At 58.5% G+C, this 14,722-nt stretch overlaps 2 protein-coding genes across 2 annotated transcripts in view; one reads left to right on the forward strand and one right to left on the reverse strand.

The window, feature by feature from the left end:
* CCDC78 (coiled-coil domain containing 78) overlaps nucleotides 1-7,516 on the forward strand; it is a 16,161-nt gene extending 8,645 nt beyond the window's left edge. The window contains 8 exon segments of the mRNA XM_053957864.1: nucleotides 514-725; nucleotides 1,265-1,436; nucleotides 2,367-2,410; nucleotides 4,004-4,070; nucleotides 5,414-5,514; nucleotides 6,619-6,745; nucleotides 7,353-7,404; nucleotides 7,407-7,516. Coding sequence (XP_053813839.1) covers nucleotides 514-725; nucleotides 1,265-1,436; nucleotides 2,367-2,410; nucleotides 4,004-4,070; nucleotides 5,414-5,514; nucleotides 6,619-6,745; nucleotides 7,353-7,404; nucleotides 7,407-7,516 — 885 coding nt within the window.
* ANTKMT (adenine nucleotide translocase lysine methyltransferase) lies at nucleotides 7,466-10,218 on the reverse strand. The gene is made up of 5 exons (XM_053957594.1): nucleotides 10,020-10,218; nucleotides 9,843-9,947; nucleotides 9,151-9,291; nucleotides 8,524-8,574; nucleotides 7,466-7,961 (listed from the first exon to the last, which is right to left on the reverse strand). The coding sequence occupies exons 1-5, from the start codon at nucleotides 10,191-10,193 to the stop codon at nucleotides 7,773-7,775; spliced, it is 660 nt and encodes a 219-aa protein (XP_053813569.1). The 5' UTR covers nucleotides 10,194-10,218; the 3' UTR covers nucleotides 7,466-7,772.
* Between the last annotated feature and the right edge of the window lie 4,504 nt (nucleotides 10,219-14,722).

Below are 14,722 nucleotides of genomic sequence, written 5' to 3' on the forward strand. Positions count from 1 at the left end.
CTCTGGGGGAAGAGCCTTTCCAGCCTGACCCTGCCCTGGCCCAGCTCCAGCTGTTCCCTCAGCTGTCTCCATACTGGCACCTTCCTCTTGTAGGCTGCTGCCAATAAATAAGAGTAAATACATAAAGAAAGGGGTTTTTTGATCCCTGTAATCTGACCAAGAAAAGTCCCAGCAGAAGCTCACCAATCATTTTGCATGGCCCTACAGTAAATCTGGGTGTGTGGGGGTTGCCACAGAATCATGGAATGGGTTGGAAGGGACTCGAAAGATCATCCAGTACCACCCCCTGCCATGGACAGGGACACCTTCCACTAGAGCAGGTGACTCCAAGCCCTGTCCAGCCTGGCCTTGGACACTTCCAGGGATCCAGGGGCAGCCACAGCTGCTCTGGCACCCTGTGCCAGGGCCTGCCCACCCTCCCAGGGAACAATTCCTTCCCCATATCCCATCCATTCCTGCCCTCTGGCAGTAGGAAGCCATTCCCCCTGGGTTTTCCTCTCTGTGCATTTCCAGAACTACATGGACAGCAAACCCAGCGGCGTGACAGGACACAGCAGAGCCCCAGCTGGCCACGCTGCCATGAAGAACTTTGTGGACAGCATGCTCAGGGACATCCGGGCTTCCTACAAGTCCCGGGAAGAGCAGCTGGCCCGGGCAGCCCGGGGGTACAAGAAACGCATGAAGGACTTGGCCAAGAAGCACGAGAACCTGCTCATTGCCTATGGGTAAACCTCAGCCACCTCCTCCTCAGGGCCAGGTGCAAAAGCCCCAGAGCACCCATCCCCTGCCCTGGAAGGAGGCAAGCACGGCTCCCGGGTGGAGCAGAGGATCTGGAAGGCACATTTATCTCCCTGCTCCTGGCAATCCAGGACCAAGCTGCCTCCAGCTGCACAAGAGGGTGCTCTGGACCCCATGGAGCTGCTTTGCACATATGTTCCTCCCACTTAAAATGCAGAGTGAGAGATTGATCCCACGGTGGATGGTGTGGAAATGCAGAGGTACCACAAATAGCTCCACCTCCCAGCCCGTCCCTGCAGTGCTCTCAGCTCTCTCGGCAGCTTGGGCTGTGGGAAGCAGCAGAAATACTTGTGGTAGGAAAGCCACAAATAGCTCTAGGACAAACTCCCTTCAGAAACTCTCCCACTTATCCTTTGCAGGTGGCCAGAACCAGCAGGTCCAGCGAGTGGCACCCTGGGGAGCAGCAGAGCTGCTCAGTGGTGTCACCCAGAAGGGCGAGCAGGGACTGACCCTGTGCTGGTTGCAGGCTGCAGCGGGAGCAGATCCGGTCCCTGGACAGCAGTGCCATGGACTGTGGCCCTGCCGAGCTCCACTTGTCCGTCACAGACCCAGAGCTGCTGACAAACAGCTCCCGGGAGCTGAACCGGCTGCGGGAGGAAAAGGCAAAGCTGGAGATGCAGCTCCAGGAGCTGCAGCAGGTACAGAGGGAGCTGGGGCTTGGTGGGAAGAGTTCCATGAGCCCCTTCCTTAAGGCATTTATAGGACTGGTTAGGTTGGAAAAGCCCTCTCAGATCAGCGAGTCCAACCATTCCCCCAGCACTGCCAAGGCCACCACTGAGCCGTGTCCCCAAGTGCCACATCCATGCTCTCCCTGAGGGTTTGCTGTACCTGTGGCACAGGCAGGGAACACAACAGTCATCTCCATGTGACAGAATCATGGAAACATGGAATGGTTTGGGTTGGAAGGGGCCTTAAAGCCCATCTTGTTCCACCCCTGCCATGGCAGGGGCACCTTCCACTATCCCAGGTGGCTCCAAGTCCTGTCCAACCTGGCCTTGGACATTTCCAGGGATGGGGAAATGTTCTCCCACTGGGCAAATGTGGGTCTTGATTTGCACAGGATGCATTTATTTAGAAATTCAGACAGGAGACCTGAAACCTTCAGACTGTACAACCCATGGTTTCCTTGCTGTGGCACTGGTAGCTGTGGGAGTGCTGGGACACCTTGTGCCACTTCCAAGGGCACAGAAAAGAGGGATAATGTCTTTTTACATGTGCAGACAGTGACAGGACAAAGGAAATGGATTTAAACTAAAAGAGGAGAGATTTAGGTTGGATGTAAGGAAGGAATTCCTCCCTCGGAGGGTGGTGAGGCCCTGGCACAGGGTGCCCAGAGCAGCTGTGGCTGTCCCTGGATCCCTGGCAGTGCCCAAGGCCAGGATGGACAGGGCTTGGAGCAGCCTGGGACAGTGCAAGGTGTCCCTGCCATGGCAGGGGGTGGGATGGGATCATCCTTAAAGCCCCTTCCAGCCTAACCCATTCCATGGCAGGATTTCTCTGAGAGTGGCAGGATCTGGGATTGCAATGGGTTCATGTTTACAGGAATTCTGTTCTTCCTTTGCCTCCAGAAAAGCCTGAAAGGAGCCCCCGCCTTTGCAGCGCCTCCGGAGCAGTAAGTGCTGTTTCTTTCTTGGGATATCTGCCATTCCAAATTCTCATGGATGTGTGGATTGAAGGATCTTTTTTGCCTGGCTGGAGGCAGCAATAAGCAGGGAAAGGGAGCTGCTGGGCCTGCTCTGGGAAGAAGAGGCAGCTGTCCCCTCTTCCTGCAGGAAGAGACTTAGTCACTGGGCCTTGATCCAAGAAAGCTCTTAAGCACATATTTGATTTAATCATGTTTTTAGCCCCACTGACCTCTTTAAAACCGAAGTTAAGCATATGCCCAAGTGCTTTGGTGGATAACCTGACAAAGGCTCATGAGACACCACCAGTCTGGGGCTGTCCTGTTTTTCCTCCTTCCCAGTGCAGGAGTTTGGCTGGAATCCTTTGGTGCCACTGTGCTGACACCTCCCTGGCTTCCCAACAAACCCTGAAATTGCTACATTTTGATGGGTCTCTTCCTCCTGCTCCATTATCCTGCTAAAACTCAACCAGCTGTAGCTGTGGAGGGATGGAACAAAGCACAGGAGAAACCTGAGCTGGGTTTTTCAGCCCTTTAAAAGACGTGGTCACCTAGAAAACATGTCAAATATTCCATTAGCTGGATGCCAGCACTGAGGAGTGGGTAAGTGCCAGAGCCCCTGGGTTCTGGAGGGGTGTCTCAGGCACAGACTTGAGCCTCAACCAGCCTCTGCCATGTGTTCCACACCGAAAATAGCAGTGGTCCGTGAGGAAATGCAGCAATTTGGGCAGACACCACAGGAGCAGGGCATGGAAAGTCCAGAACCTGAATTTCAGTGATGCATCTCATCATTTGGGGTTTTTTTAAACTGCCATGAGACCCCACACACTTCAAATTCTGCTGGGTTAATCCGTGCTATTACTGTGCTCCTCCAGCTGGAGACAGGAGCCCCGGTGCTCCCGCAGCTCCAGCTCCCGCTGCCTCTTGCCTTTGTCAGAGAACGGGTTGGGTTGGGAGGGACCTAAACCCAGCTCCTTGCATTGCCAAGCCGTGGGGGTTCACCAGCGGCACCAATTCCCTGTTTATCGTTCCCTTCTCCTCTGGCTCCCACGGAAGCCCAGCCGGGGTCTCCCGGTGCTGGGATCTGCGGCCGGCGGAGGGAACGGGAGGAGCACAATGCATTCCTGCTTCACACAGCCCAGATTCCCCCAGCATCACATGGGACCTGTGTTCTCCTCCCGGAGGCTGGGACGGGCTGGGAAGGGCTTTCCCACGCCAGGCTGTGCAGACAGCTCACCTCTCCCGGTGCTCGGTGACCAGAACGCCTCCCTGCTCCCAGCAGGGCGAGTGCCAGCCTTTGGCACAAGGGCTCCCTGTTCCCATCAAAGCCAGCCCCGCAGGGGCAGGTTCAGGGCTCTTCCTGCCTTGATGTGGGTTGGAAGAGCCCCGGGCCGTGCCTGGGGAGTCCCAGGCTGTGAGTAGGGCTGTGACTCCCCGATGGTGGGAAGTCTGGGCACTGGGAGAGGAAAGGTGCCCATTCTGGGGATGATGGTGGGATGGGCACTGGCTGTGTGGAGCTGTGTGATCTGTGGAGGGGCTGGATTTGGTGTCTGGGCATGATCCGAATGAGCTCCTCTGTCGCAGGCAGCTGGATGAGGAGGGCTGGGCAGAGGTCAGGAAGAAGCTCCGGGAATTCACACTCAACACCCAGGTAAAGGTCTGGAACAGCCCGCTGGAGGCCAAGCTTCTCTCTTACCCACAGGCAGAGATGTGCTGCCTCAGCTCCTGCCCTGGGGCTGCTCCAGGCTGGAGGGGGAAACTTCCATGGAGTCACAGAATATCCTGAGTGGGAAGGGACCCCCAGGGATCATCCAGCCCAGCTCCAGGCCCTGCACAGACACCCCAACAATCCCACCCTGGGCATCCCTGAGAGCATTGTCCAAGCACTCCTGGAGCTCTGGCAGCCCCGGGGCTGTGCCCATTCCTGGGGATCACTCTCCATGGAGCCTTGCTGGGCTTTGGCCTCAGTCCTCCAAGCAATGCTGGAAGGTCCCAGCTGGGGGTGTCTCCAGGCTTTACTGTCCCTGCTACTAAAGCAAGGGCAGCAGCCCCTTGTCACTCCTGCCCACGTTTCAGAACAACCTTTTGGCATCTCTGTAATAAACTGGGGCTGACTGCTGCCCTGTGCTGGCACTGCTGGGACATCTCCAGTCCTGGGGGCAGGTTTGGGCCACTCATGACAGGAAGGACACGGAGGGGCTGGAATGTGTCCAGAGAAGGGAATGGAGCTGGGAAGGGGCTGGAGCACCAGGAGCAGCTGAGGGAGCTGGGAAAGGGGCTCAGCCTGAATAAAAGGAGGCTCAGGGGGGACCTTGTGGCTCTGCACAGCTCCTGGCAGGAGGGGACAGCCAGGGGGGTCGAGCTCTGCTCCCAGGGAACAGGGACAGGACAAGGGGAAACGGCCCCAGCTGTGCCAGGGGAGGTTTAGGTTGGATATTGGGAAAATTCCTTCATGGAAAGGGTGGTCAGGCACTGGCACAGCTGCCTGGGGTAGTGATGGGGTCACCACCCCTGAAGGGATTTAAGACATGTGGATGTGGCACTTGGGGACACGGGTTAATGGTGACCTTGGCAGTGCCGGGTTAACACCTGGATTCTAGTGGGTTTTTCCAGCCTACAGAATTCCACATTTCTTTGATTCTATTCAACCTGGTTCAAGTCTAGGCTGAAACTCAATCAGCTCCCCAGTTTGGTTCCTGCTGGCTGCAGGGATATTCGCTTCCATGTCCTGCCTTTCCCTGTCCACAGCAACCTGAGGGAGTGCTCCACCACCCCCTGGGGATGTAAAGCTCATTCCCTGGGGATGTAAAGCTCCACACCTGCACAGGGCCTGTCTCTGTGGCCAAAAGAAGGGAGATGTCGTGGCAGAGGGGTTGGAGTGGTGGGGAAGTGGTCAGAAGTTGGACTCACACAGCAGAGAGGGGCTGAGCACATCACTCCCATGGCACAGATCTCTTTTTTTCCACGTTTTCTCCATGGGTTTTGGTGCTGCAGGAGGACCTGGAGCAGCAGAGAAGCCAGCTGCTGACTCGGGCTGTGGTTGCAGAGGAGCAGGTGTCGGAGCTGCAGGGGTACATCGATCAGCACCTTGCCAGGTGAGATGGGGATCCTCTCCAGGCTTGGTGCCAGCGCCAACCCCGTGCCCACTGCCGGCCCTGCCACAGCGCTGCCAGCACGGCCCATGTCCCACTGCTCCTCCAGCTGTGCAGGCAGCTGCCACCACCCCTTGTGCCATAGGGCAGCAGGACAGACACGCCCCACACACCACAGGTGTCCTTCCCTGTGTGCTCACCCATCCTTGGGAGGAATCAGAATCATGGAATGGGTTGGAAGCGACACAAACTTTCATCCAGCTCCTCTGCCATGGGCAGGGACACCTTCCACTGTCCCAGGCTGCCCCAAGCCCCAGTGTCCAACTTGGCCTTGGACACTGCCAGGGATCCACAGCTGCTCTGGGCACCCTGTGCCAGGGCCTGCCCACCCTGCCAGGGAACAATTCCTTCCCAATATCCCATCCATCCCTGCCCTCTGGCAGTGGGAAGCCATTCCCTGTGTCCTGTCACTTTATGCCATTGTCCAAAGTCCCTCTCCCACTCTCTTTGAGCCTCCTTAAGCACTGGAAGGGGCTCTAAGGCTTCTCTGCAACCTTCACAGGAACTTAAAATCTAAAACCTAATCTAAAGCCTAAAACCTTCAGAGTTCTTTTTTTCACAGGTTCTAACCTAAGTCCTCCCAGCAGCCCCTGATCTGTGTTCCTCTCCCCATGGCTCATCCTGCCCTGGAGCAGGGAGAACAGCAGGGAAGGGAGAGGACAAGCAGGGCAGGTGTGTCAGGTCATGATCTCCCTGCTCCTGCCGTGCCTCCCCAGCCCTGGGCTCGGCTCAGGCTCTGCCCTTACCTGGCACAACCCAGGAATGCCTTTTCTTCAGGAAAAGCAGCGGGATCTGTGTGCCAGGCTCAGCTCCTGGCATGGCTCATTGCCTGGGGACCATGAGTAGTGACAGTGGCACTTGCACACTGCTCACTGAGTAGTGACAGTGGCACTTGCACACTGCTCACTGTGAGTAGTGACAGTGGCACTTGCACACTGCTCACTGTGAGTAGTGACAGTGGCACTTGCACACTGCTCACTGTGAGTAGTGACAGTGGCACTTGCACACTGCTCACTGTGAGTAGTGACAGTGGCACTTCCTCTGCAGGTACAAGCAGGAGATCCTGCGGCTGAGGAATGCTGAGGGCAGCGAGGTGCCCCCCGTGCCGGGTGCCAGGAGTGCCAGCCATGAGCCAGAGCAGCCCCAGCCTTGGGAACACCCCACTCCAAGGGAGGTCTGTGCTTCATGGACTGCCAGGCAAGGATCCTTCTCAGGCTGGGAGGTGGGAACAGCGAGAGAAACCACGTGGGTGTTTCTGCTCTTAAATTCACAGGAATAAAATGAGACAAGAGAACTGCACCTCGTCTGTGCCCACCAGGCTGCAGGAATTCTGCTCTTCCCTGAGCACCCCTTGGATCCCAGGCAGCTCTTCACTGCTGGGCTGCAGGGACAGGTTCCTGCTCCTGCTGGAACTTTTTTCCTGGATGAGACCTTGACCTGGAGCAAGGTCTCACCCATGAGACAGAGCCAAGGCTGGCTCAGACCAGGATTTGTTCTGGGCTTGGACAAAGGGATGAGCTCTCTTTTACCATAAGGGTGGTGAAAGGCTGCCCAGAGCAGCTGTGGCTGTCCCTGGATCCCTGGCAGTGTCCAAGGCCGGGCTGGACAGGGCTTGGAGCAGCCTGGGACAGTGCAAGGTGTCCCTGGACATGGCAGGGGGTGGAACAAGAGGAGCTTCAAAGTCCTTTTCAACCCAACCCATTCCATGATTCTGTGACCCTGTGGTGGGAAGACCACATTTTCCTCTGTGTCTGAGTGGAAAATGGAATATTGACGAGCAGGGCCAAACCGATCCTGCACGGAGGTGAGTTGGAGAGGATGGCAGAGCAAAGCCAGGAGCAGCAGCTGCTCCATCTCCAGGACCATGCAGCAGTTCAAAGACAAAGCAAAAACCTTAGAGGAACAATCAACCAAAATTTTATTTTTAAAACTTAAATTGAAATAAAGCAGCAATCATCCAAAAAGAGGCACTGGAGCTTCATCCCTTAAATCCTGCATTAACCCCAGGATTTCCAGGTCTGATTTTCTCCTCTCTTGCTTTGCTCACACTCTGGAAAAATGAAGATCTGCCACCCTGCAAGTCCCCAGGACAAATTCTGGCCAAGCTCTTGTCCTGAGCTGAGCCAAGAGCTGGAGTGGCTCTGACCCTTAATGCCAGGCTTAAGGAGGCTGCTGTTAAACCAGGCTTAACAAGGCTGGGGTCAGACCTGGCTTTGCTGGGCGCTGCCCTGCGCCTCTCGCCGCACCTCCTTGATGTCATAGGCCCAGACCTGGTCCAGCCCCTGGCCCAGGCTGCTGCTGGGGGTCCAGGAGGGGAAGGGGTAGCGTCCGGCCACCACCCGGGCGTCGTCGGGCAGCTCTGCCAGGAGCTTGGTGGCCAAGGGAGGTTTCTGGGGAGAGAGACACAGCCAGGGACAGGCAGCCTTAGGACACAGTCACACAGTGGCAGTGCCACCAGGGAGCGTGGGGCAGCTTCTGGGACATCAACCCCCCAGAGCACAGGGCTGGTACTGGCCCTGGGTAAGGCTGGGACTTGGAGCAAGCGATGAGCAACGGGACAAGAGGAATTGCCTCAAGTTGTACCAGGGGAGGTTCAGGTTGGATACTGGGAAAATTTCTTCCCCGAAGGGTGGTCAGGCACTGGCACAGGTGCCCAGGGCAGTGGCGGGGTCACCATCCCTGCAGGGCTTTAACAGACATGGATGTGGTACTTGGGGACATGGCTCAGTGGTGGCCTTGGCAGTGCTGGGGGAATGGCAGGACTTCATCCCAGAGGGATTTTCCAACCTCCATGATTCCATGATTCTATAAATCCCAATGCTGTGTAGCACCAAACCACTCAGCCACAGGGATGCCCACTTGGCCTTATTCCATGCCAGATCCCCTCTCTCTCCCAAGAAAAGCCCCCTCGAGCTGGCCCAGAACAGCTCAGGGTGTGAAGGGCTGACTCACCACGCTGGGGGCCAGGAACACGATCACGTTGTGGCAGTCAGAGAGATTCACCTTGAAACAGAGGGAAAAGGGGAATATCGAGTAACAGGCAGAGCAGGAACAACTGTTTGAGTGTCCAAACCTTGTGGGTGACCTTTGGAACCCTGGAGGGAGCAAAGATGCCACAAAAGATGTGGGATGGGGAAGTGTGGGTGTGAAAGCAGCATGTCTTGGGAAACACCTGCCTCCAGCACCATCCCAGACACACATTCCCTGATGGATTCTCTCTGGTCAGGCTGCAACTACCTCATGTCAGCCTGAGAAGCTCATGTCTGCAGGTGAGCCTGTCAGCAGCACCCAGACCTGTCCTCAGAGCTGCTCCAAGCAGCAGAACTGGCCATGGGCTGCCCCAGCTGGCATTCCCTGGAAAGGAGGATGGATTTCCACCTCCCAGCTGGCATTCCCTGGAAAGGAGGATGGATTTCCACCTCCCAGCTGGCATTCCCCAGCAAGAAGGATGGATTTCCACCTCCCAGGAGCTGTGTGGGATCGGGAAGGAGCAAGCAGCCATCAGCAAATCCATCCCGGAGATGCAAACAGAGCTCTGGCCATGCCCTGAGCACATCCAGACCCTCGGGATGCTGTTACCTTCCACAGATCCTTCTTCAGGAAGGAGACCTTCCCGTGGTACCCAGCCTTCCAGGCACGGTAGTTGGCCAGGCACAGCAGCCAGGGGTTGAGCTCATAGCCCAGGGCTGGCCTCAGCCCCTGCTTGTAAGCCTCGAGCACCTGGAGAGGGAGAGAGGGAGGGCTGGAAGCCAAAGCACCTCAGTGTTGAGTCTGGGGCAGCATTTGGGTGGGCAGGGGCTGCTGCCCAGCTCCCCTCACCCCATCCTGCTGGCTCACAGGCAGGGTCACCTCGGAGCTCAGCACCACCCAGAGCCCTCACTGCCACCCTGCTCCCTGCATGCGTCTTTTAGGGCTGCCAAAGACCACCTATGGCCATCTAGAGGCACCATGGACCACCTAGAACCACCTGGGGCTGTTTAGAGCCACCGAGGACCATGCTGGGTCACCTAGGACCACCTAGGACAGTCGTTAGGAACACCTAGTGACACCCAGGACAATCTAGAGCCACCTACAGCTGTCTAAGACCATCGAGGACCCTCTGGGACCACCCATGATGGTCCCGGACCGTAGCCAGGAGGGCCACCCAGCAGCACAGCCAGAAGCCGGGCAGCAGCCGGGTGGGGGCCTCCCCTTCACCCTGCCCGTGCGTGCAGCCCCGCTCCCTGCCCTTCGCCCGCCCTGGCCACCCCAAACCCCCCCAGGACCCTTACGAGCCGTCCATCTCCGGATCCCAGATCCACGGTCTTCCCGGCGCGGCCCCGCAGCAATGCCAGGGTGTTGGCCACCTGCCGGGGGCTGGAGGGCTGGTAGGGCACCTGGGGGCACAGGGGGGGTCAGGGGGAGCCGGGGTCGGGGAGCGAGGGGGGCTCCGGGGGGTCGCGGGGTACCTGCAGGCGCAGGGGGACGCGGCGGAAGCCGGGCATCAGCAGCACAGCCCAGGTGGCCCACACGGCCGCCCCGCTAGCCACGGCCAGCGCCAGCAGCCCCCGGCCGCCCAGCGCGCCCCCGGGCTGTGCCCAGCCCGGCTCGCCCGGCTCTCCCGGCTCCCAGCCCGGCTCCATGGCCGCCGGAAGGGGAGGGGAGCAGCGCCGGGCGCCTTCCGCCGGGAGCGGCTCCGGGACACCGGGACACGGGCTGGGGACACGGGGGGACACGGCTCCGGGACACCGGGACACGGGCTGGGGACACGGCTCCGGGACACCGGGACACGGGCTGGGGACACGGCTCCGGGACACCGGGACACGGGCTGGGGACACGGGGGGACACGGGGAACGGGAGGGACACGGCTCCGGGAATCCGCGCTGCCCCCGGGGCTGCAGGAGGGGCGTAGCCGTGCGTGGTTGTGTGCGGGTGTGCACAGGGCCGTGTGTGAGTGTGTGTGATAACAGCTGTGTGTGTTTGTGTGTGTGTGTGTGTGATAACAGCTGTGTGTGTGTGATAACAGCTCTGTGTGTGTGTGTGTGTGTGTGTGTGTGATAACAGCTGTGTGTGTGTGTGTGATAACAGCTCTGTGTGTGTGTGTGTGTGTGTGTGTGATAACAGCTGTGTGTGATAACAGCTGTGTGTGTGTGATAACAGCTGTGTGTGTGTGTGTGTGTGATAACAGCTGTGTGTGTGTGTGTGTGAGATAACTGCTCTGTGTGTGTTTGTGTGTGTGTGTGTGTGATAACAGCTGTGTGTGTGTGATAACAGCTGTGTGTGTGTGTGATAACAGCTGTGTGTGTGTGTGTGATAACAGCTCTGTGTGTGTGAGTGTGAGATAACAGCTCTGTGTGTGTCTGTGTGTGTGTATGACAGCTCTGTGTGTGTGTGAGTGTGATAACAGCTCTGTGTGTGCGTGTCTGTGTGTGTGATGATAGCTCTGTGTGAGTGTGTGTGTGTGTGATAACAGCTCTGTGTGTGTGTGTGTGTGATAACTGCTCTGTGTGTGTGTGATATCAGCTCTGTGTGTGTGTATGTGATAACAGCTCTGTGTGTGTGAGTGTGAGATAACAGCTCTGTGTGTGTGTGTGAGTGTGATGATAGCTCTGTGTGTGTGTGAGTGTGATAACAGCTCTGTGTGTGTGTGTGTGTGTGATAATAGCTCTGTGTGTGTGATAACTGCTCTGTGTGTGTGTGATATCAGCTCTGTGTGTGTGTATGTGATAACAGCTCTGTGTGTGTGAGTGTGAGATAACAGCTCTGTGTGTGTCTGTGTGTGTGTATGACAGCTCTGGGTGTGTGTGTGTGAGTGTGATGATAGCTCTGTGTGTGTGTGAGTGTGATAACAGCTGTGTGTGTGTGATTACAGTTCTCTGTGTGTGAGATAACAGCTCTGTGTGTGTGTGTGAGTGTGATAACAGCTGTGTGTGTGTGAGATAACAGCTCTGTGTGTGTGTGTGTGTGTCTGTGTTGTGCAGTTTGCACAGAGGAGCAGTTGTGTGAGGCTGTCAGTGACTGCAGCTGTGTGTGTGCAGCTGTGTGTGACTGAGCACAGTTGTGTGCAGCGTTGAATCGTGGTTCAGTTGTGCACAGGCAGGTGCAGTTGTGCATGGCTCTGTGTGTCTGTGCTGTTACACCCAGTCCTTTGTGTTTGTGCACTGCTACACAGCTCTGTGTGGTTGTGCAGGGCTGTGCACACTCGTGTGAAGGGTTCTGATGGCTGCACGTGGCCGTGCACAGCTGGGCACAGATGAGCACAGCCGTGTGAAGCTGTGAGTGTTGCTGTGCAGGGCTGTGTGTGGTTGTGAGTGGTTCTGTGTGTCCTTGTGCACAGGTTTGTGCAGCTGAGCACGGTCCTGTGACAGCTGTCCTGGTGTGCATGGGTGAGCAGGGTTGCGTGCAGTGGTGCACAGCTGGGCACAACTGCCTCTGCACGGCTGTGTGTGCATAGCCACGTGCAGCTGTGCCCAGCTGTGTGCAGTTGTGTGTGGCCCTGCGTGAGTGCTGGCACTCACACTCAGCTGTGCATGGATTTGTGTGTGGTTACAGCTTTTGTGCACAGTCCTGTGTGGGGTTGTGCATGGTGGGGTGCAGTTGTCACCAGCTGTGCACACCCCTGTGGGGTTCTCTTGGGGCTGTGCACACCCGTGTGGGATTCTTGGAGCTGTGCACACCCGTGTGGGATTCTCTTGGAGCTGTGCACACCTGTGTGGGGCTCTTGGGGCTGTGCACACCCGTGTGGGGTTCTTGGGGCTATGCACACCCGTGTGGGGCTCTTGGGGGCTGTGCACACCCGTGTGGGGTTCTTGGGGCTATGCACACCCATGTGGGGCTCTTGGGGGCTGTGCACACCCGTGTGGGGTTCTTGGGGCTATGCACACCCATGTGGGGCTCTTGGGGGCTGTGCACACCCGTGTGGGGTTCTTGGGGCTATGCACACCCGTGTGGGGTTCTTGGGGCTATGCACACCCATGTGGGGCTCTTGGGGGCTGTGCACACCTGTGTGGGGTTCCTGGGGCTATGCACACTTGTGGGGGGTTCTCTTGGGGCTGTGCACACCCATGTGGGGCTGTTGGGGCTGTGCTGCCTCAGCCTGGGGCTTTCCTGCTGTGAGGCAGCAGCGACTGTGGGAAAATCCCAGGCGTTGGGATGTGGGGGTGGCCAGGCCCCACAGCCCCTGTCCACCCCCAATTAGTGACTCCCCCAAGGCAGCCCAAACGCGGGAACAATGCCCGCTCAGAAGGGACAAAGGGCCACAGCCCCCCGCCAGGGCAGCCACATGTCACCAAGGATGCCACTGCTGTCACCTCCCCCTGCTCTCTCCTCAGCCTGTGGGTCAGGATTTGTGGGGTTTGCTGGGGGTCCCCCTCCAGCAATATATCGGGGTGTCCTCTGAGAGCCTGGGGGGGGTTCTGGTGGCCCCCATGTCCTTGCCCACGGGACCACCAACCTATCACATGCCTCGGTGTCTCTGGGGCCATTCCCAGTGGAGAAGAGACCCCAGCCCCACCCTGGGAATGGTTTTGGGGTACAAGGAAGCAGAACTGGGGACTGGGATTCCCACTCCTCAGTGCTGGGGCCAGCACGGGCCCAGCCCCAGCCCCCCAGAGCCCCTCTTTGGGGGGGAGCCGGGAGTGGAGCTGCCAAGGGCAGGCTCCCACCTCCCCCTGATCTGTGGGAACCGAGCGGGATGAGGATGTACACACACCCCCACACGTGTTCTACCCCAAACACACGGCTCAGGGCACTGAATTACAACCACACCCCATTAATCACGTTCCCGAGAGAAGCAGTGGGGCTCCAACGGGGAGCTGAAGCCGCCCCCAAAACACATCTCAGGGCTACGCCCTCCCCAGCCACCCCAAAGAGCCCGGCATGGCCAAATCGGGGCTCACGGGGATCACCCCGATTTTCCGCTTTCTGCTCTTTCTTGCTGGCAGGTGGAGCTGGTTAAAGCAGAAAATCCAGGGAAATCGGAGCTGGGGGAACCGGGGGCCGGGGAGCTGCAGAGGAGGAGGATGGTCCGTGGGGATGAGCCGCTCCCTGGAGCCGCCCGAGGCCCCTGCGGAGCTGCAGAGCGAATTCATTCAGGAGGCAGTACCCAGGCAGGGCTGAGCCCTCCTTGCCGGGCCCCCGGGATTTAGCAGGGGGGTGGCCGGTTCCCTCCTGCCCCTGCCCCGGGGTGTCCGCAGCATCTCGGAGCGCCGGGACGAGCAGGTGGCCGCGCGAGGGGACCGGTTGCGATGTGTCATTGGAGCCAAAGAGCTTTTAATCCTCCTCTTTCCAGGGCAGCTTCCCCCGCCGGGGCCGCGGCGGCTGCAAAGCAGCCCTGACCGCCAGGAATTTGTCGCTATGTGCTGGGAAAGCCGCTTCCCACCAGCTGTCGGCAGCCGGACGCGGGGGACGGGGGTGAGGGGCCGAGGGGGCCCCGCTGCGGGCTGGGGTCCTGCTCCAGCCCAGCATCCCTCCCCGCGCTGGGATGGTGCTGCCTTGGCTTTGTCCTGGTCAGAGGATGGGGGCTGGAAGCAGACCTGATGCCAGGGTTTGGGGTGCAGCTCCCCAAGGGGTGACAGCGCTGGGGGGGTATCCTCAGAGTTATCAGGTTTTTGCTTCTCCTCTTGCCGAGGGCTGTGGGGTAGAGCTTCATTTGGCCCCAGGGTGCTCATCCTGACCTTCTGGGGCATCCTGGACCCCAAGGGCTTCATCCTGAATTTTAAACTCCAGAAGCATCATCCTGACCCTATGGGGTACCCCTGAGCCCCAGGGGTTTTATCCTGAGTTTATGGGGCTTCCCCAGGTCCCAGGGACATTGTCCAACCCTATGGGGCATCCTCAAACCCCGGGACCTCATTCTGACCCTATGGGGCATCCCTCAACCCCAGGGACATCATCCTGACCCTACTGGGGATCCCCTGAGCTCAGGGCACCCCTCTGCCCCACGGCAGCTCCTGAGCTCTAGGGTGCTGCCGGCAGGGTGGGCACGCTGCCCGGCGGTCCCTGGGGGTCCCCACTCGGTGCTGGGGGCCACAGGGGGGGTTAAGCGGGCCTGGCCGCCTTTGTGCCTCCCCTTTGTGCCCCGCGATTCACACGTTCGAGCTTTTATCCGGCAGCCGGGAAGGAGGAGGGCGAAGGGAGCAGGAGAGGGGGGAGAAGGGCTGGAGGGGGGAAA

The sequence above is a fragment of the Vidua chalybeata genome, chromosome 16 (genome assembly GCF_026979565.1).
Source record: "Vidua chalybeata isolate OUT-0048 chromosome 16, bVidCha1 merged haplotype, whole genome shotgun sequence".
NCBI classification, from domain to species: domain Eukaryota; kingdom Metazoa; phylum Chordata; class Aves; order Passeriformes; family Viduidae; genus Vidua; species Vidua chalybeata.

What these genes read in the sequence shown, in the direction of transcription:
- ANTKMT (XM_053957594.1), bottom strand. Translation starts at nt 10,193, where the DNA reads ATGGAGCCGGGCTGGGAGCCGGGAGAGCCGGGCGAGCCGGGCTGGGCA. An exon ending in GATCCGGAGATGGACGGCTC is followed by an intron (nt 9,292 to 9,842) that starts GTAAGGGTCCTG and finishes CTCCCTCTCCAG; the next exon opens with GTGCTCGAGGCTTACAAGCA. An exon ending in TGAAGAAGGATCTGTGGAAG is followed by an intron (nt 8,575 to 9,150) that starts GTAACAGCATCC and finishes CTCTGTTTCAAG; the next exon opens with GTGAATCTCTCTGACTGCCA.